Source organism: Lagopus leucura, unplaced genomic scaffold (assembly GCF_019238085.1).
Source record: "Lagopus leucura isolate 7727_CA_CO unplaced genomic scaffold, USGS_WTPT01 Super-Scaffold_100159, whole genome shotgun sequence".
In the NCBI taxonomy this organism is placed as follows: domain Eukaryota; kingdom Metazoa; phylum Chordata; class Aves; order Galliformes; family Phasianidae; genus Lagopus; species Lagopus leucura.
This window is the reverse complement of record NW_024962335.1, coordinates 15,207,826-15,228,901: the sequence shown is the minus strand read 5'-3', so window position 1 is coordinate 15,228,901 and position 21,076 is coordinate 15,207,826. Positions and strand designations below refer to the sequence as shown.

The following is a 21,076-nucleotide window of genomic DNA, read 5'->3' as shown; positions in this document are numbered from 1 at the left end:
ATATCTGCTTACAGATATATTCAGATAGTATACTAACATACCCTGCAAATTGTTTCTACTTTCTAACTTTATGCCATTCAAGGTATAAATTATAGATATTAGAAGAAAGAGCTTCTAAAAAGAATGTTCTAATTTGACTTTCTTATAGAGCAACAAAACATTTGCTCCAATCTAAATGCTAATCATAGAATCATAGAATCATAGAATCACAAGGTTGGAAACAACCTATAGGATCCCTATAACGGGGATACAGATTGCAATCCTTTTTACCCACTATACAGGAAACAAAATGAACTTATCAGTATAACAGTGAAGACTTGTTGCTGTTTCTCTGCAGATCACTTTGGTTTGTACAATGCCAGCCATTGCCTGTAGCTTGGTGCTCCAGCAGTCCCCTTTCCCTGCTTCCCTAATTCCCTCCTTTCTCCATGCTCTTTAGTCTGCAGCATGCTGAGGTACAGGTAATCAGTTATTCTGTCAGTTAAGAAGTAATACCAGACCAAAAATGGTATTTTGGCCAGTAGGCAAGAATAGGATGATACAGGGGAACAGTCGGTATATACAGCATCTTCTTTAGTCATCAAAGGAACAATTGCTTTATCACTTTGTTAACAACAGTCTCAGGACTAGGGCTTCAGGGGCAACATCACACTAAGGCATGGCTTTGGTTTGGAAAGGCCCATCCGGGTATGGCACTTGTTGGCTGGAGCTGGAGCACATGTCCCATTGGAAGAGAGAAGAGATGGGCAGCAGGGCTTTTGTTCTCTTTTTCCCCTATCTCATGAATCCACAAATAGGCAGAAAGAAGTGCCGGGACTGTTATCAATGAGGGACATCAAACTATTTAAAAGCTTTTTTTTCAGTTCTTCTGTTCTTTTTCTGGTCGCTCTTCTCCCACTACGTAATACAATGAGTTGAAAGCTCTGCAGGGATTTACTTCTCTTTGGTTTCAGGATGATTTTTTTAATTAAGAAAAAGAGCACCAGTATATATGGATTCAGAAAAAAATCAACCCCAAGCCACATTTCTGTCCCAAGTTGGAACAGGACTTTCTGTAGTGTGACATTTGTAGACATTTCTCCTTTTTCATGCACTTTCAGTAACGCCTCTGGTGGTGACAATGACACAGGGAAAAATAAGCTCTTCAGTTCCAAAAATTTGAGAGTTCTAGAATTAAAGAATTACATGGAGCCTGATCCCCTCAAAGAGCTGCAGCTACTTACAAACAAGGAAGAACTGTGGGATGACAATAAAGGACAGGACAGTCTTGGTTGCAGTGAGCACAAGACTGTGGAGTTTCAGATCCTGAGAGGAGTGTGCAAGACAAAAAACAGAATTACAGCTTTAGACTTCAGATGTGAAGATTTCAGGAGCCTGCTTGGCAAGATCTGTGGGAAAATACCCTGCAGAGCAAAGGCCCAAAGCTGGCTAATCTTCAAGGACAACCTCCTCAGAGCACAAGAACAATGTTCAGACGGTTGAGCAACCATGGCAGAAGGCCAGAATAGATGAACACAAAGCTCTTGAGTGACCTCAGACACGAAAAGGAAGCATACAGAAGATGGAAACTGGGACCAGCTACTTGAAAGGAGCGCAAAGACATTGCTTGCACATGTAGGAATGAAGTCAGGAAAGCCAAAACTCATTTGGAGCTGAAACAACCATGGGAGGTGAAGGACTCTGTAAATACATCAATAGCAAAAGAAAGTTTCAGGGGAGTGTGGCTCCATTGCTCAGGAGGCTAGGGACTTGTGATTAGAGATGTAGAAAAAGATGTCTTCACTAGTAAGATCTGTCATCAAGACACACCGGTCCTTGAGCTCCTTGCAGAGCCTGTGGGAGTGAGGTATAACCCACAGCAGAGAAAGCCAATGTTTGGGATCACTTCACCCACATGGATGTACACAAATCCGTGGGACTAGACAGGAAGCACTCAAAGCTGCTGGCTGACTGATCACAGAAATAAGCTGCTCTCTATTAAAGTCATGGCAGTCAGAAGTTCCTCATGATTGGAAAACAGGCTAACATCACACCTGCTTTCAAGAAAGGCAAAGAGAATGATGCAGGGAAATACAAGATGGTCAGTCTCACCTCAAACCCTGGGATGGATATGGAATAAAATATCTTAGAAGCCATTTCTAAAGCACATGAAAGATAATGTAATTGGGAGCAACCAGCATGAGTATTCCAGAGGCAGAGCACACCTGGCCAGCTTCAGTGCTTTCTATGATCAGCTGACTGGTGCTGTGGACAATGGAAGGGCAATGGATATGATATACTCTGATTTCAGTAAGGTCTCTGAAACAGTCTCCATTAGTCTCATCAAACTGGTGATTTACAGGGTGGAGAAGGAACGTGGAAAACTGGTTGTGTGGCCAGAATCAGAGTTGTGATTAGCAAAGTCAAGGTGTTGACTGGCAACTAGTGGGTGCTCCACAGGAATCAATATTGCGATCAGCACTGCTTAATTCCTTCACTGATGGTGTGGATGATGGGACAGTGTGCACTCTTGGCAACTTTGTACACAACACCAACCTGTGAGGAGCAGTCAGTGCACTCCTCATGTCCAGGAGGGAGTAATGCCCTGCATCAGTCCAGGCTAGGGGATCTTTAGAAACAAGCTATGCAGAAAAGGATCTGTGAATCTTAGTGGACAGCAAGGTTGAACATAAAGCTGCATGTGAAGGTAAGTGTTTCTTCCTTTCTATTTTGCATTTGCAAGACTGTGAATTGCTGTGTCCAATTTGGGCTCCCCACTACAAGAATGATATTGACATCCTGGATCAAGTCCAGCAGGTATCACGAAAATGGTTATGAGGATGAAGAACGTGATCTACTAGGACAGTATGAGAGATCAAGTATGCTTAGCTTGGAAAAGAGAGAGCCTGCCAAGATTTTTTTATTTTCTACAACTTTCTGATCTGAGGATACAGAAAAGAGGGAGCTGGGTTCTTCTTGGAAGTGCACAGTGCAGAGAAAAAAGGCAATGGACACAAGTTGGAACATGGGAAATTCTGATTTGATATCAGGAAAATAAATTCACTCTGAAGCTGGTTAAACAGCAGAAAATGTTGCCCAGAAAGGTTGTGGAATCTCTGTCCTTGGAAAGGTTCAAAACTCACATGGACACAGTCTGCAGCAACGTGATCTAACCAGTCCTGTTCTTAGGTGATCACTGGACTAGATGGCCCTTGGAGGTTACTTCAACATAAATTTTGATTCTATAATTCTGTGATAATTCACTAGATTTCATAAATCTGTTCCCAGTCATGGTATCCAGTTACAAAGGGACAAACTGTAAAAATATTACAAAAAATAAGATCTCACTCTACACATAAAACGTCACTAACACTAATGGAGATAAGTTGAATAATGCAATAACTGGTTCCTGAAATTAATAAAACTTGGTGTTTATAACACAAGACCCAGTCACTCCTTCCCATCAGACTGAAACAAGTTTTCTAAAGCATCAATAAAAGTCAGCTATACTGACTATATTAAAAAACCAACAGATTTGGTTTATGAAAAGTGAAGAAACATCAAAAATAGTGACCAAGATCCAAGATTCTAATGTTATAGCATCTATTCCATACAAGCCAAAAGAAGAAAGACCTCTTTTTTCTCTATTATTGTTTGAAAGAAAAGGGGCATTAGGGGTGTCTGCGAAGGTCTTCATCTTCCCCTTGTTCATGTTCATAGTGAACATCAGTGAAAATCACAAGATGACCCTGAGGAAACAAGAACACGTAAAATTACCTTAAATTTCAGACAGACATATTCAGTGTTAGTAGATTTGACAATTAGTCCCTCAGCAGTGCAGGAAACAATCATGGCTTTGTGCTTCCTGAAATTCAGTTGACTTCAGGGTACAGATAGGCTCTGATGTTAGCAGCCCTCCACAATGCTGGGTAATGCTAACCACAATAACCACAAGGACACTGAGGTTGCATCTTAGCTTTCCAGTACTATGGAAAGGTCATAGTAGTGAGAGCTCATTTAATGCTCCTAAGACCTGCTGGGGATAGCACAGCTGTTGCTGTGGTGTTTCCACTTTGCTGGGATTCCCCCAAAAGGGTAGAGGACCCTTTATAATCTACAAATGCTCAAAGTTCCCTGGTCTGGTGGGCTGCGTGTGTGTACATTTTTCATCCAGAGTGTGGATTTTCAATCTACTGTATAGTTAAAGCTTTACTATTAGCTATCTTTAGAATGACACAACACAGCAATATGCACAAATTTACAGAACTGAAAAAGAATCAATATTATTTAACTAAAAGTGAGACCTTCTCACCTGATTCATTTTTATTACAGGTCCAACCAGGCTGATGTGGGCCAAGTTAGGAAGAGAAAATCCTTTTCCTAATTTATCTTAAAAAAGGACAAATATATCTATAAGTAATAATAAAATACTTCAGAAGCATTTTTCAGTAGGAACTCAGTTAGTTTTAAGATTTCCCTTTAATCAGTATCCACTGTATCTGTGATGCTTGTATTTGCTAAGAAGCAACAATTCCCATGAAAAAGTAGTGGACAGACCTCTCAAAATTTCTCAGCTGTCCGACACTGCAATCTGCCTTTGCTTCTTTTCAAACATCTACTCCATGGGATGTGGTTTCTGATGTTTCCCACTCTGACTTATTTGCCATCTTCCTTCCAATTTATTCTCTATATGGTCATCTAAGCCTGTGGGTCTCTCTTATTTTCATCCATTCCTACTTTCCTGGGTCAAGCCCCAGGTTTTGTCCTACTTGCTTTTTCAACCATTTGACTTTTGCATCCCTCATCAATATCTCACCTCCTTCCTCAGCAGTCTCCTTGCCCTTGTTTATCCCACAGGCACCTTCTATACTGTTCCATATGTTTCTTTTCACTTTCACCTCTTTCTTCATCATCCCTCACTCTCTACATCTCACTGAGCTGATTTTCTACTTTGTCCTGCCTGGGGTAGCAGGCAGAGCATAAATGCAGAGGGAAATGATAATGTTACACTGTCCCAAAGCCACAACATGCAGATGCACTTCTGAGCTTCCCAGATCTGTACCATTCTCTCGTTATGGCTTGACTCTGTTGAGATGAGACTCAAGCATGTCTGACCTCTGCTGCTGCACTTCTTTCAATGAGAAGGAAACTCATGCACATTGTTTGGAAAGGAGCTGAGACTTGCTCACACTCTTTAATGGTTTGTCTTGCTTTCCCACCCACTGCTCTCAGGAACTGGCCACAGTCCTTACCACTGATTACTGGGATCACTACCCTCCGTAAAGTGTAAGACAGCAAATTCTCCACCAGTGAGACCTGCAGTAAGGGGGAAAACACACTTGGTGATTATTGCATGATGCCCAGGGGACTGCTTCTCAAGGTTGAAAAGCAAGGGTTAGAACTACAAAAGATCAGAAACAAGACCTTTCATTGCTAAGAAGGAAAACTGGCGAAGAAAATCTCAGGTTAAAAAAAAAAAAAAAGATTCTTTTTTGTTTTAAATGGCACCTGGATGATGTGAATACACAAAGCAATGCAGTGTTCATTTTTCTTGCAATACTATTTTTTTTTCTGTGTGTTAAGTACCTGAACTCAACCTTAACTGTAGGAATGCAATCTGTTTAACTCCTTTTCAGCTTTCAAGTCTAAGTTTTCAGAAATGAACTGTGTTCTGGGTGGCACTAACTGCTCCCACTTTGGTGCTCTGTCTTATCCTGCTGTGCTTGGTGTTTTCCTTCCTTCACTTAAAGGTGTAGGTTGGGTTGAGCTGTTGTAGTTGCCCTGACCAATTCTTGGTATATGATGAATGACCAATCCAGTGGCATGCTGTTTCTTTTACTCCCTGTTTTTTACTCTCCTTTTATTTGCTTGGAGTGATTCAAGATAATTCCTGAAGCTGAGCTTAAGCTTGACTTTGTACTTACTACTACTGTTATGTCTACTTAATCCAGCTGTGAATTCAGCCTGGCTGTCAGAAACAGATAGAAGAAGTGCTAGCCCCATGCCTGCCTTTGTCCTGCTGGATGCAGAAGCCAGTAAAATCAATTGTGATGGCAGACCAGGTCATGAAGTCTAGGCAGACACTTCTCCCTGTTTCAATTAATGTTGCATGATAATAATAATATTTGGCGTCTCTATTGACAAAGGAAACAACACCCCCAGAGTTATTTCCTCGTACTAGAAAGAGAAACAAACAAACAAACAGAACAGGTAATGTATTTGAAAACAGAAAGAGCAGTGGCAGATGATATTTCGAATTCAGAAGGAGAATTGTCCAGCAACAACTTTGGCTAAACTGCTTTTAACTCTGAAGGGCTCAGCTACCTGTCCTAGGCACTGAAACCATTAACTTACCTGAGAGAATCTAACAGCAGAGTGCACCAGGGAGAACTGGAGCCTAAAGTGAAGAAGTAAAAAGGATTCACTAAAAATGGTTTTGCATAGTCACTGCTTGAAGTGAACAGTCTTCAAGAAACACACATTTGCTCTCCAGAAAACAGAATATACGTGGTTTTGTTTTGTTTTGCTTTTTTTTCTTAAAGTGCTGCAAAATGTGTCTACAAAAATTGAATCCAGAAGTATAGTAGGTAGTCAGAATTTGCATTTCCTTTACATTTCACTTGTGCAATTTCTTACTGATTTCGTGCTGATTAACATATTTAATTTTGCCAGACACTCTGATTCTTAACAGTGTTTTTATCAAAACAGACAACTATCCACTTGTTATGGAATCAGGGGGATCTTTCTGAAATCAACCTACTTCTACAGTCATCCATAGTCTTGGGCTACAACTACAAGATTTGCAAAGAAAAATTCTCTGGAATTGCTACTTCCCGTAATGGCTGAAGTACACTTTCCTCAACTGTTTGCTATGATTTAGATGAACTCCTATTCAGTCCCAGCCCAGTCTAACTTTTTTTGCTGATGTCTGTGATACACACTCAGATAACTGTAAACATAATTCTGGAGGAAAAAAAAAACAACAAACACATCATACTGATGAGCAGAACAACACAATCTCATGTCAAAAGTTTTGCATGGCAACATTCTTTCTTGAACTCATGCTGACAGGCTGTGATCATTCCAAGTCCTCTTTTCCTGTTAAAAGGGACCAGTGAGCAAAACTCAAAAAAGGCTGCCTACATTTTTCTCCAATGGATTTATAATAGGTTAAAAAATACAATATAGTCTGGAATTATGATCCAGCTTGCAGAGCAGGGCTACCAAGAAGGAACATGGATATGCCTGAAAGTCAATTCTACATAATTACACATTTAGGGAGAAAGTAGCTCTGAAAAATAACTGAGTATGAAGTGTGAATAAATTTTGCTGAAAGCCAGCTGAAAACACATGTAGCTGTAGGTAACCAGAAAACCAGCAAGATGTAAGCAGAATCTAAAACATTCTGAGCATTGTTTCAAATTACAGAGTCACTTACAGTCTCTTTTGTTTGATGGCATGTTGTAGTATCAGCTATTTAGTGTCACTTTTCCCTTTCCTGCATGTAAAGGTGTACAAAGAGCTTGTTGTACTGCTCCTCTAAAGCATCTTCATGGTGGCATCTGTTTATGATGTTCAGACATGGCAAGGCAGCAACATGGAAAGGGTGTAGAATAAACAACTGAACTTCATTCTCTAGCATCAGCACAGACTTAAACAAATGACTTTAAGATATTGAATATGTTGAACACTGTCATTTGGAGGGGTATTTTACCTTAAGAAAGGGGTAATATCACATTGTACAGGAGACGTGGTTATTCCACAACATTATTATATTTTCTCTGCACAATATAGATTAAATAGTCAAAAGTATTTTAGAGCCCCTGTGAGAAAGAAGGTAATCATTGCTCTTCTCTTGGTGAAACAAGTGCTGTTAGATAGGCAGATTGATGTTCTGATGGGTCCTAGCTTTTGAAACATTAATTCTGCTTTCTGAATTTTCCTTAATTACCTCTTCAGAAGTAATGAGATGATCAGCTTCTGTTTGATTACTGTCAAATTGCCTCTGGTACTTGTTGTCTGCGGGGAAAAAACAGAACAGTCTTCTGTGACTGTATACATTTGTGCCTGTACACAGCAACTGCTTTTTGTCATTGGAAACACAACACCTAAACATTATATTTAGTCAGTATGTATAAACAATGAAATCATTTGTGAATTTGCTGCTTTCTGAGTGCAGCAGGGATTACCTGAGTGAAGTGATAATACTGCCCTGATTCCTTCCTTATCATTAGTGTCATTTAAATCCCTGCATGGCTGACTTAATTGGATCACTTTCAACTTAATGAAAAGATGTCTGGGAACACACTGAACAAGAAGGAACAAGTTAGGAACATCAGATAATCCCATTTATATATATTATAATTTATTCTCAAAGAATCACTTGACTTCCCACATGGGAAGAATAAGTTTCATAAATTGCTTGCTGTACATGTGTATTAAATTCTACAGTATGTAGTGCAAGTTTTCTCCCTGTGAAATGCAACAGAACAGTATGTGCATTTGTGACAGACTTGTATATGGTATATTATGCTGATGTCTGATTTTAGAAGGACTTGAAAGATTACTGTATAATTTGTTCAGTCTCGGCACTGAATGTTATCTTCTAGTTCATGCTACTTACTAGATTCCCTGTAAAGATGTACTGGATGGTTGAATTTGGCAGAACAGCAAACACCTCTACAGACCCAGTGATCCATAGTCTGCATGTGTCTGACTGCAAACTGACAACAGGTGGTGATGTAGCCATCAGTTTCAGAAGCACTGGGCACGCTGTCGGGCAATGCAGAGCAAGCTGTGCATTGATTTCAGAGAGAAAAGGTTAAATGTGCAGTTCCTGCAGCTTAAGTTTTTTTTAAACTATTCTGTGGCTATCTCACAACAAGGTGCTACATAACAATACTCTTGTTAAACTCAAGAGTAACTTCGAAATAGTCAATTTTTATTGCACCTGCTTAAATGTTGAAGCTAGCATGGCATACATGCTGAGTTGCAGAGACCACAAAGCAAATGAAGAAGCTTTAGATCCACCAACATATATTTAGATATATCTGGAGAAATAGTTTAAGGGACTTCAAAAGGAGGGGACTGGTAACACATGATAAAGAAGTGAGGGAATGAGGGAAATGAACAATTCCCCCCAACATGCACAAAAAAACTGATGACCCTGACAATATGACAATACAGAAAATTGGAAGAGCAGCCTTCCAGAGAGTCATTAAAAAAAAAAAAAAAGATAAACTCTTAGAGGACAAAAAATGTCCCAACTTCATAGCAAATGTTGCCATATTAGGTATTTTTAAAGCATCTTGTAAGATCTTAATGTCTTGCATTGCATTTATAAACTGTGCTCCTCATGACTATTACTTCCCATTGTATATAATTTCCTGCAGCTAGAAGGTATCTTGAAATAGAGAAGTCAGGCTAGCCCAACAGAGATGACTTTGCTTCAACAGGAATAAAAGGAGACTGACCTTGCAGAAGATGTCCAGGACATAGTCTTTATAACTTTTTCAGAGACTGAGAGTGAATTTGGCACTCATGGGGACAGAGAATGACTTCAGATTAGTGTGATATAGTTAGGAAGAACATGGAGTTATCAGGAGAGGACATGTATGTTTGAATCTTCCACTACTTGTCAACGAACTCAGCTTCCTTGTCCTCTCCAAACTTTTGCAAATATGTTACACAAATAATATCCACAGCAGGCATCAGCTACTGCTCTTTTTTAAAAGATCTGTACAGGCAGAAGTACCCACCTCAGGAACAAAATCTTTCAGCATGGCTGTAGTTAGGTTAAAAGTAGTAGCTAGCTGTAAACAAATGAAATAAGTCAGGTCATTATATGAGCTTAAAAATGAGGGCTTCCTTGAAAAAAGCATACTCTATTTACTTTGACTCTAAATAATCCGTGTTTAATTTAGTATTTCCTTGACCCAGTATGATTCCTAGGGGAGCCACAGTAATCTGTGGAAGAGAGGAGAGAAAGATTTCTTTCCCATGGATCTATCTCAGAGGCACGTACCAGACAGTGAGTACCTGTTAAGCTTTGAAAGAACAGACCTGGCATCCTGCTTTCTTCCTGCCTTTGGGACTCTCTCAGGTGAAATACACTGAATATGTCAGATAGGACTCAAAAATCTTATTTACCCTTTTTCTGCTGATCACTGTGATGATGTTTTCCAGTGCCAGACCTTCTTAGCAATGTTTCATCAAGCAAAACTTCTTGCAATCCCTGTCTACTAATGCTGCTGTGGAAACAGCATTTCTGAGATAAGTCTTACATGTTCTTCACCCACAACTGAAAATTCACTTTCCCTGTACCTGCTTCTTGCCTCATTTTGCTACTTTCAGCACAGCCAGTACATGTGTTGTGGGCCTCTATGCAGCAGATGGTGAACTAAGTATTCTTTGTCCTATCTTGCCCTTTCCATTGTTGTTTGGAACTCATGCAGAGGAAAGCTTTCCTTGGTTATTTCATGCATGCTTTGCACGCCAGCTCTGTGACATTCATCTCTGCCATTTACTGCCTAGAACTGCCAGTAAGTTCAGGCCTGAGGGAGACTTTGACTATCTAAAATGATGAAATGAAAAAAAAAAAATGTCCTGGTTCAGTCATGTAAGCAGCAGAATTCTGATCCAGACCTGTGTGACATGGCAAACATAATCACAGCATCATAGAATCATTAAGGTGGAAAAGAACACTAAGATCACCTAGTCCAACTGCCTACCCACCCCACCATGCCCACTCACCATGTCCCTCAGTGCCACATTCATACATTCCTTGAGCACCTCCAGGCATGGTGACTCCATTACTTCCCTGGGCAGCCTGTGAAGTATTAACCTCCTCTGCTGACCATTCATGCTACTAATTCCATTACATACAAATCATACTCACGTCTTTGGAGATGGTGATATTAAAGACCCCTGCTCTGTAGTAAGCCAGTGTAGCAGACTCAAGAAAATAACTGGAGACTCCTAAGTAGAGCATGGAATCACCTTCGTTTGGGAGACCAAATGGAGCAGGCACAAAGGGAGGGTCTGTGTGATTTCCTACTGGATAGACTGTGCCCTGCAAAGAGTCATTAACAAGTATTTCTACTTGTAAGCATCTGTATTTGTCAGAATGCATTAGTAGTGGTTGAATAGAGCGAATTCTTATCCTATCTTCTTAACCTGAAGATAAAATTGACAATAAGTAAAGCCTAAAGCAAACAAGAGTTTCTTATATGCCTTGAAAATCAGCAAATTGAAGTTCTTTTGGAAAAAAAAAAACAAAACAGGAATCACAGAGAACCTGGCCTCCGCCCTTTCAAAATTTGAATTTGAGCACTCAAGTGAAAGTTCTGAACTGCCACCATGAGTCAGAATAAAAATGCTATAGAGCACAGTTTTCTTCTGTTGCAAAGATACAGTTGTTGACTTAATCTAAGAGTGACACTGAAGGAAATTCTTCAGGAACTCTTCTTCGCCTCCTGATAAGCACTAAAAGTAGTGTAAAAGAGAGACACAAAGGAAACACCTAACCCTGATAAAAAAAGATTGAGAGCTGGAAAACGGCAACTCAAAACCACCAAAAATCAGCTTGTTCCAAGGAACACTGAAGATCAATCACTTCTTTACCTGACTCATCTGTAATCTCATGATGGGTGTCAGCATGTTGAAGTTTAACTTGCAAATTCTAACTAGCTATAGTTCCAGAATTAAGTTTTTGCTAAATACTCTTAAACTGCTTATATCTTCCTTGCAAAAGGTGTCCAAAGAACCTTGATGTGTTTCTTTTTCTTTTTTCTTATGGATGGTGCTTCTTGAATAAAATAAGCAGAGAGAGAGTTTCAAATGTTACTCTGGCATGTCTTTCTAAACTGAAGCCAACTGAGAGCAATAGGGATGCTCTACCTTACAAAGATGGTTGAAGTTGCTGGATCAGCTGAGTGTTGCTGGGATATCTCTTGCCAGAAAAGGTGAAAAACTAGTGAGAATGGAACTGCTGTGTGTTGCTTCTCTGTGAGAAGTCTTTTTTGGGTGTGACCTCTCCATATACAAGACATGGACTCATCCCAATCACAGTGGTAGGCATCATAGATTATGTATCACTCATTATAAAGCACATCTGAAGGGACTGAACTTTTTTGGTGAATTAACCAATGCAGTTACTATATTAAATAAACATTTGTGTCTGGTTTCTAAAACAGCTGTTACTCGAAACATCCCAAATCCTTATTGCTTTTCTAACTGAACAGTGGAGAAGCTGAGTAAGACTGTAGTGAAAGAAAATGAAAAAAGGCAGAAGAGTATCAGAACAGACTTTGAGAGCACAGAGATATTAATGTCAAATTACCTTCAAATCCAAGTTAATGTGTGATTTGAAGACTGCTGGAGAACTAACTAGGGAATAGTCTATTTGTGCAAAGGCATCTATTTGGCTTAAGACTAGAAAAAATAATAGATAAAAACAAAATAGGCATTATTACAAAAGCATCGTAGCAACTTTTATTTAGTTAAAGGCAAAGATGTTCTAGAAATGATGAATCTGATGAGGGGGAATAGTGGGAGAAGGAAGAAGAAAACAAAAAACTTGCAGTAAGGGAAAGGTTCCTCCAGTTACAGGCCTACTTCTCTTGTTTCACAACTGAATGGACCCCTCAGAAATCTGCTCTCATGCAATACAATACCAAGGGCGGGATCCCCTTAATTGTTTTGTGTTTGCACAAGAGAACTGAACTTCTATATGATTAGCACAGTAAAGGAAAACAGTACTAAATACTTTGGAAGATGACATTAGCATTTTACCCATATCAGTGTTGAAGATGATTTGTTTGTTATCAGACAATGTGACCAAAGACTTATTTTTCTGAAAAGTACACATATACAACATCTGTCTTCTGACTTTTTTTCGATTGGATTGTAAAGTTCTGTTCACATTGCATAAATAATTAGATGGTTTTAAAGAGAAATGGTGAATTCACACAGAGATTATGAACTCCTCAGTGTGATGGCACAGCCTTCAGCAATCTTGAGCCTGAACTGTTTGGGTACCTGATATGCAAACAATGTTCTTGATAACCATGATTTTCAGTAATATTTCCCAGTGTTTGGCACATAGCCATTTTGGGGAAAGAAAACAAACACAAGTCTGCTTCTGAACATGTGGCTATATCTTCAATGCAAACTGAAGAGTTGGAAAGAAACCTCTGACATTAATACATAATAATATATATTATATATTATGTGTATTACTATGAGAGTGGTGAAGTGCTGGCACAAGGGAGGTTGTGGCTGCCCCGGGAGGTTGTGGCTGCCCTGTCCCTGGAGGTGTTCAAGGCCAGGTTGGATGGGGCCCTGGGCAGCCTGGTCTAGTATTAAATGTGGAGGTTGGTGGCCCTTACTGTGGCAGGGGGGTTGGAGATTTATGATCCTTGAGATCCCTTCCAACCTGGGCCATTCTATGATTCTGTGATTCTGTGTGTACATAATATATAATATACATAATATATGTAATAACGTAGGAGAATTATGTGAATTCAAATTAGTGAGAACTACAGACAAGTATTCTTAGTCTTGCAGAAAAAAAATAGAAAGAAAAAATGAAGAAAGGAAGAAAAAGAAAAGGTGTGGGATACTTATTAATTATAGTTGTAAAAATCTTAAACACTTTTTGAGCATTTATATAAACTGTCTTCATGCCTCTGTGACATGAGTGACACAGGAACTGCTACTGCTGTGAAGAGAAATACGCATAGGGTGACTCTGTCTTCCTGCGTCATCTCGTTATCTCACTGACCTCAAGTTCAAAACATGATGTGCTAAGCTTGTGAGATCTTGCAGAACTACAGTGCAAGACTGGATATTTGTTAGCTTTTTAGTGGATTACTGTTACGTTTTCTTATGTCCACTGTAGCAAGAGCATAAAGGATCACTGGGAAAATTCCTTGAGAATCTAAGGAAATAACATTTGTTAGCTATAACAAACTGAAAGATTACAGGTGACCTGCTGTGGGGACAGAAGAAATCTGAATATTGCTTATAAGGTTCTTGCAAGAGATTTCTAAGAATCTGAAATGGACTAATGCAGAGAACAATGGCTCAGTCTTTACCTCTTTGCTTTTTGTTTTTTTTGTGAACACAGAAATGGATTGGCAAGTCATAAAAACACTACAATCAGTGCACTGTGAAAATTACTCAAAAAGCTCAAATCAGCAGCTCACCCTTCTGCTTTCCAAGCTGTGCATCCATCAACTGTATTTTGTATTTGATATTTAGGCATATCTATAGGAAAAGAGAGAAAAGTCAGCAATGAAAGGGCTGTATTTCAACTCCTCTCTTCACTATTTGAAATCATCTTTTCAAACTTACATTTTCCTCCAGTTTAGAATGAATGGCCTTCTCAAGGTAACCAGATAGGAAACTATAGATCCAGCTGAAGAAAAGAAAATGAACACAGACACTTTTTATCATGGATTGAAGTCTTTGAAATATAAAATCATAGAATATTCCAAGCTAGGGCATCAATGTCATTTAGATTAATGAAAAGCAATTACTAATTTTGGTAGACTGTACCAATGCTGTATGTTCTGGGTCTCATTGGAGCTATTTAGAAGGCAGTCTGCAAAGTTGTGAATATTAATGTCAACATGCTGATAACAGCCACATTTTCTCTTTAATATAACAAAAAGCTCTCTAGAAAATCAAAAGGAGAACTACAAAAAATATGTCATATTTTTGTTTGAAATATAAAGTTTTTTACTTAAATTGTAGGTCAGCTTGTCAAAATGCATAATGAGTCTAGATTCCTTCCTGCAAATTTCCATTTGCCATCTTGTACTCTTTAATATATGCAAGTGTCAAGTTTTTCAAATGCAGTCTATATAGTCATATCTTGTCAGCTCACTTTCTGGCACGTGCACAAAGAAATGTAGATTAACCACCCTTCATACACTCAGCAAAGGAGACTGTTCAAAAAAAACAGGCCTTTAAAAATCTAATTTGATCTTTCAGTAGTTAGTTGGATCTCTGAAAGGCAAAATTTGAAAAGTGGCCCATATATGACAAACTCCACTATTTCCCTCAGAGTAATTAGAAAATCTTCTATACATACCTAGCATACATACCTAGATCCTTCATTTAATTTGACTTTTACACTACCGATGCTCAGCTGGCAACTGTGCAGCAACACAGACAAGTGGCCTGTGCTGTCCCGTGATACTTTGAAGACAATTGCAATGAATAGTTCTGAGATGGACAGGGTAAATCCTCCTTGGTCTTTGCTACTTAGAAAAACAAAGTAAAATAAAATAAAAACAAACCTCAGTCAGGGAAACATGTCCTCCAAGGGAGTAATTTAAGATACTACCTGTAAATCAGTTTTGAAAGGACTTCTGGCTTCTATCATCTAGAGTGAATGATGTTTTTCTTTAGTGATTAAAGTCAATCAGGCACATGCATTGCATTCAAAACAGGTTAGATGTGTGAGTTTCCAGGACATGAATTTTCCAGTGTTGTGCAGAATTTGAAGAGTTTGCAAAACTGTCAGAATTTCACAGTGACAAAAGACGTTTCAGAACCTCATGATAGGTCATCCTGATGGCCTTCGGGACTGCAGCACTAGAAATCTGTTAGCTAACAAATATATAACCTAGTGGTTCTCAACTTTGTAATTGTTCTGATTCTTGTTCTCCTGTCAAAAATTTCAATAATCCTTTCTAATGTATATGTTCATCCCTTTTATTCTTTCTCCAAACACATTTGTTCTTTCTCCTTTCTGTAAAAATCCCTACTAAGACACCCCTCTCCAATTTCCTTATTCACAATTTCTAGCAAATTTAGGTACTATTACTACTATGGAGAAAGAGCCCAGCCCAATAGCAAGCACTAAACATGTACCTTTCAGGTTTCTTCTCTGTTGTTCAGGCTAAGAACAATTGTGGGAAAACACAGTCATGCTGAGAGAAAGACATAGAAGACATAGAGATTTTGGAAAGGGTCCAGAGGAGGGCGACTAAGATGATCAGGGGGCTGGAGCACCTCCCCTATGAGGACAGGCTGAGGGAGTTGGGCTTGTTCAGCCTGGAGAAGAGAAGGCTGCGGGGTGACCTCATTGCAGCCTATCAATACCTGAAGGGAACCTACACCCAGGAGGGGAGTAAACTCTTCAAAAGGGCTGACAATAGCAGGACTAGGGGAAATGGATCCAAGTTGAAGGAGGGAAGATTTAGGTTGGATGTTAGGGGGAAGTTCTTTACTAGGAGAGTGGTTAGGCCCTGGAACGGGCTGCCCAGGGAGGTTGTGGATGCCCCGTCCTTGGACGTGTTCAAGGCCAGGTTGGACGGGGTCCTGGGCAACCTGATCTAAATGTGTATGTTTGGTGGCCCTGCCAGGCAGGGGGGTTGGAACTACATGATCCTTGAGGCCCCTTCCAAACCGGGTGATTCTGTGATTCTGTGAGAGAATAATCTCAATCCAGCTCCAAAGCACAGGCTACCTGTGACCAGACCAGTAAATACCATTCCCTGTCATAAAATCCCTCCTACCACAACCAATTTCAAATACATTTCTCAATCAATATATGTGCATTAAGTGACTGTCTGGAGGAAACACCATTCTTCATACCCTCATTTTTCCTACAAGCCACTAGGAAAAACATTTTCACAAGGAGAGTAATTCAGCACTGGCAGAAATGATGTGGAGAGGTAACGGTATCATCATCCTTGCCTGAACATCACCAGTGCATAGTTCACCCAATGTGCTGACCAATCTGCTTTGAGCAGAACAAAATGACCTCTGGAGCTTCCAAACTAGCCTTTCCCATACTTCAGTGATAGAGATCACTGTGAAAGGATCTCAGACCTTCTGCCTTTTTGGGCTGCATGGGAGATGGGGAAAATTTTAGCTACTTAGGTCTCCATTGCTGCATCCTTAACTGCTCTTCTTTAGGAGGAATCCAGATTCTCTGGTTGTAGGCTTTTAGGAGCAAAGTGCCTGCCATGAGATTCTGGGACTGGCAGAGTGCACTGGAACACAGTGGAAACAGAGGAGGGATACAGTGAGATTTGGAAACTCAGGAATAATTTTGAAAAAGCTGGGATAAAACCCATCTTACTGACCCTAGATACGGCCCAGTAGGCCTGGGTTGTCAAGGGTCTCCCTTGAAAAGCTGACTTTCAGTTGGGATCTCTTATTTTAAGCTGAAAGCAATGTATTAGGATGAAGGAGTGGAGGGGTTGAAAAGTAAGGCATATTCAGGATTGTTTAAACTTACAGCTATGTACAAAACACAGTATGGAAAAGAACATAATAGATTGTTCCCTATGTCCCTCAAAAAGGAAAGAAAATTCCTTCATAAACTTGCACTTCACCAAAGCTGGCTTTGACTCACTCCCCCCATATCCTGCATATCAGTTCCTCATCTCCTTTGCAGTTGGTGAAGTCCTCAGAGTTTTACATTTCAGCTGTTTTCTTTAGATCATCCCCCAGTCCTTATCCTTAGCAAGAAGGAGAGGTGAATTAGTGTTTGGGAACAGCTGATGTACTCTGCTGAACACAGTATCCTTTTCCTCACAATGCCAGTATGAAAACTACACACAGATTAGGACCACAGTGACAGTGCTTTCCAGGCACCAGTACTAAAACTGAATGCAAAACTGCATGTACGTGCTCCTTTGAAATCAGGACATACTGTGAAATGTGCAGCCTGGTGATCCATCTTGCTGTACTATCTGGCTTGCAAACAGAGCAACGCCTATTGCTGTTAGCAGGTACTCTATTAACCCCAGTTGTAGAAATTAGCACCTCGAAACCTTTTCTGATATCCCAGATTTTTTAGCCCTCCCTTTTAGGAAAAAAGAATAATGTTGTGATAAAGATAGGTAAGAAAAATGCTGAGATAGAGAAGTGGAAAAATCTGAATGTGATGATGTCATTGAAGAAAATCTCATACTGCACAGGCTCAGGAAGCCAAGTCATTTATCCACAGTGACTTGAATTGTAGAATCATAACTAGCAACTAAATTTCTGAATTACAATTCTAATTCCACTCCAGAACTGTCTCCCAACTCCAATTGCACTGTACAGTACTTACAGTAGCCATGTTTTCACTCTCCAGTCTGCACTGATTATAGCAGAAGCATGTGCCACTGACAGACTAACACCAGTGCCAGGAATAAAGGAAGCAGAAGTTTCTGGTATATCTACAGCATCAACTCTGAACCTACAGAGAAAAGGAAGCAGGATGTTAGACTGCATGGTAAAAGGTTAAGAAGGAATACTGACCTATTGAATTCTTCTGCTATTAAAGGCAAAGTCTATGATTTGTTAAAAGAATTTCTCAGGAAGTTTGGAAAAGTATCTGTACCATTACACTGAGTAGCATCCTTGCAAAAAACATCCTCAATACAATGCTAGGGAAAAAGGATGCCCAGTCAAAACAAAAACCTCCCACTGGGAGAAAAACAAAGTCCTTGAAGTGAAATTTGCTTACTGAGGGAAAATAAGTCTGTCTGTTATACCCAGATGCTGCATCTATTTAAAAAACTTAGGTTGTGTGAATGCTAGCATTCGCTGACAAAGACCAAAGTTTCTCCTTCCCCTTCTGTATCCCCTTCCTCATCTCCCCTTCATCCTCACTCTGAAAATAAAGTCTTAAAGACTTCCCCATGAAAACAATTTTTCCTGATATTCGAAGACATTGTGTTGCAAATGGGTGTGTTGAACTGAGCTGCACATTGTAAAGGTATCAGCTGCAATCTTATCATGAACTGGACATTCCTCATTGTTTCCTGCTATCTGGCAGAGATCTCTGAAATAACTGACTTTCATCTGCTTACCTGGGACTGGAGGTACTAGCTAGTTTTAGTGACAATGAACATACTTTTTCAAAAACATCTTGGGCAACATTAAGGTTGGCCTACTTAATCCTGTTTTCAGTGAGGTGAGATCAGATTGTGTACTGGGAAGGGAATAACTGGTTGGGAGAATCCACTGTGATTTTGAGGATCACTTCAACTTAGGTTGGAAGGAACCTTAAGATCTTCTGGATCATGCCCTAATCCAAGCCAGGCCAAGTAAGGGCCCTGTTCATTTGAGCGTGAACATCTCCAAGGATGGAGATTCTCCAACCTCTCTGTTCTTGCTCTGCTTCTCCTTAGCAATTTTCTTCTAACTGGAGATTTTCTTGATGTAACTTGTGTCTGCTACCCACCTCCTCACTGGGTACCTCCAGGAAGAATCTGGCTCCACATTCTCCATAATCAACACCCAGCAGACAGTGAAAGATGTGCAGTAAGACATCCCACCACCCCCCATAGTTTTTTTTTATTCAGGCTGTCCAAGTCCAGTTTTCTCAGATGTGCAAAAATTAAGGTCCCAAGGATACTATAATACGATGAATATTAGTAATATATATATTAGAACATTACTGAAATATCAGATGTTAGTAGAGGATGCGGGTCCTATCCAGCACAAAGTATGTGAAGTCTCCCAGATTGTTATTTTTTGCTCTGGGTAATTTATAAGTAAATGAAATTGATATGAAGAAAAAATGAAGTAAAATACTACTGGGCAGCAGAACTTTACTTGGAAGTAGTATTAAAAGGTCAGAAATTACTGTGTTTTTTTTGTTACAGTATATTGAAAAAGCTTAAACAGAAAGATGGAAATGAAGGCTGTAAAACAATGTGTTTTTCTATTACTTTCCTTGTTTGGGAATATTGTAGAAAGCTCCATGGATCTTTTACTGCACAGGCTGTTCCCAGCACACAACTTTCCTCAGCAGGAAATAAGAGTAGAGCCTTACCTAATGAAAATGCTATTTTAGCCATTGTAAATCTACACAAAAAGATTCTGCAAAAGTCATCTTCCTGTCCCATTAACTCAGATACATCATCCCCATACACACATTTTCATCTTATTGTTTCGTGATGGCTTTTCCCTCATGAAACTCAAACAAATCACCTTCTCTGCTACATCTCCTTCATAGTAGCAGATGGTTAAGAACACTAGTTATTCCCTTTATCCCATACATTTTTCCCACTGTGCCATATCCACATGTACAACTGCCGTTGCCCCAAACTCTGAAACAAATCAACTAATAAAACAGACAAACTGCTCTTTCAAAGGCCCTCTGAAGCTCAACTCTGAGCATGGTAGAAGGAAAAAATATGAACATGAGAAAAAAATTCTTTCCTTTGAGGGTGGCCGAGCTCTGGAACAAGCTACCCAGAGAGGCTATGGCGTCTTGTTCTCTGGAAATATTCAAAACCCACCCAGACACTTTCCTGTGGAACCTACTGTGGGCAACCTGCTTTAGCAGGGGATTGGACTAGATGTCTCCAGGGGTCTCTTCCAACTCCTATGATTCTGTGATTCTGTGAAATACTTTTAAAACTGTTTCAGCAGTTAGATAAACCATTAAAGTTTTGTACTGAACAATAATAAAAAAAGGCTGTGTTGCATCCTAAAACTTTGAAATGCATTTTCTTCACTTACCTTGAGATTGTATAATTCACCTTCACAATGGAGAAACTCTCCTGCCCACTCCAGCTTGGGAAGGTCTCTTTCAGTACTCTTTGCTTCAGTAGTTCTATCCCAATCTTCCTGCCTACAATGGGACAGAGGAAATCAGATACCTTGTAGGCCAGATTATGGCATGCAAAGGTCCAGATATACTGACAAATAATTCAATTACTTTTAACATAGTTCTGAAAACTCTCCCGTTCTTAAACCCTTACCTAGACCTCTTTCCAAGTACTACATGTCTGCATCTGTTGTCCCCATATGAATCATTCAATTCAAGATCGCAATGATCTTGACCTGCATTTTACATTCTAGAACTCTTACCAATTATTTCAAACTGTTATACTTCCTTCACTTCACACACAGTGTGGATAACCTTGGAAATACTTGGTCATCATATTTCTCTCAGATTGTCTTACACCTGTTGATTGAAGAGGCCTGTTAAGTGACAAGATGACCAACATGCATAGTCCTTACTTATGTAAGAAGTGTGAACATATGCATATGAAGTGTTGGTATGTCAAATACATTTTTACAGGAGTTTCTTTATCTTTAGAGCCTCACAGCTGCTGAATAAAGAAAAAAACTT

At 39.6% G+C, this 21,076-nt stretch overlaps 1 protein-coding gene across 1 annotated transcript in view; it reads right to left on the bottom strand.

Moving 5' to 3' along the window:
- Positions 1 to 3,650: 3,650 nt before the first annotated feature.
- LOC122190158 (BPI fold-containing family C protein-like) overlaps positions 3,651 to 21,076 on the bottom strand; it is a 19,405-nt gene continuing 1,979 nt past the window's right edge. Inside the window, exons 3-16 of the mRNA XM_042889945.1 lie at positions 20,461 to 20,572; positions 18,056 to 18,184; positions 15,090 to 15,245; positions 14,335 to 14,398; positions 14,187 to 14,247; positions 12,320 to 12,411; positions 10,877 to 11,050; positions 9,738 to 9,791; positions 8,603 to 8,773; positions 7,931 to 7,998; positions 6,334 to 6,376; positions 5,232 to 5,295; positions 4,292 to 4,368; positions 3,651 to 3,728 (exon numbers count right to left, since the gene is read on the bottom strand). Coding sequence (XP_042745879.1) covers positions 3,651 to 3,728; positions 4,292 to 4,368; positions 5,232 to 5,295; positions 6,334 to 6,376; positions 7,931 to 7,998; positions 8,603 to 8,773; positions 9,738 to 9,791; positions 10,877 to 11,050; positions 12,320 to 12,411; positions 14,187 to 14,247; positions 14,335 to 14,398; positions 15,090 to 15,245; positions 18,056 to 18,184; positions 20,461 to 20,572 — 1,343 coding nt within the window. The remainder of the gene's footprint in view (positions 3,729 to 4,291; positions 4,369 to 5,231; positions 5,296 to 6,333; positions 6,377 to 7,930; positions 7,999 to 8,602; positions 8,774 to 9,737; positions 9,792 to 10,876; positions 11,051 to 12,319; positions 12,412 to 14,186; positions 14,248 to 14,334; positions 14,399 to 15,089; positions 15,246 to 18,055; positions 18,185 to 20,460; positions 20,573 to 21,076) is intronic.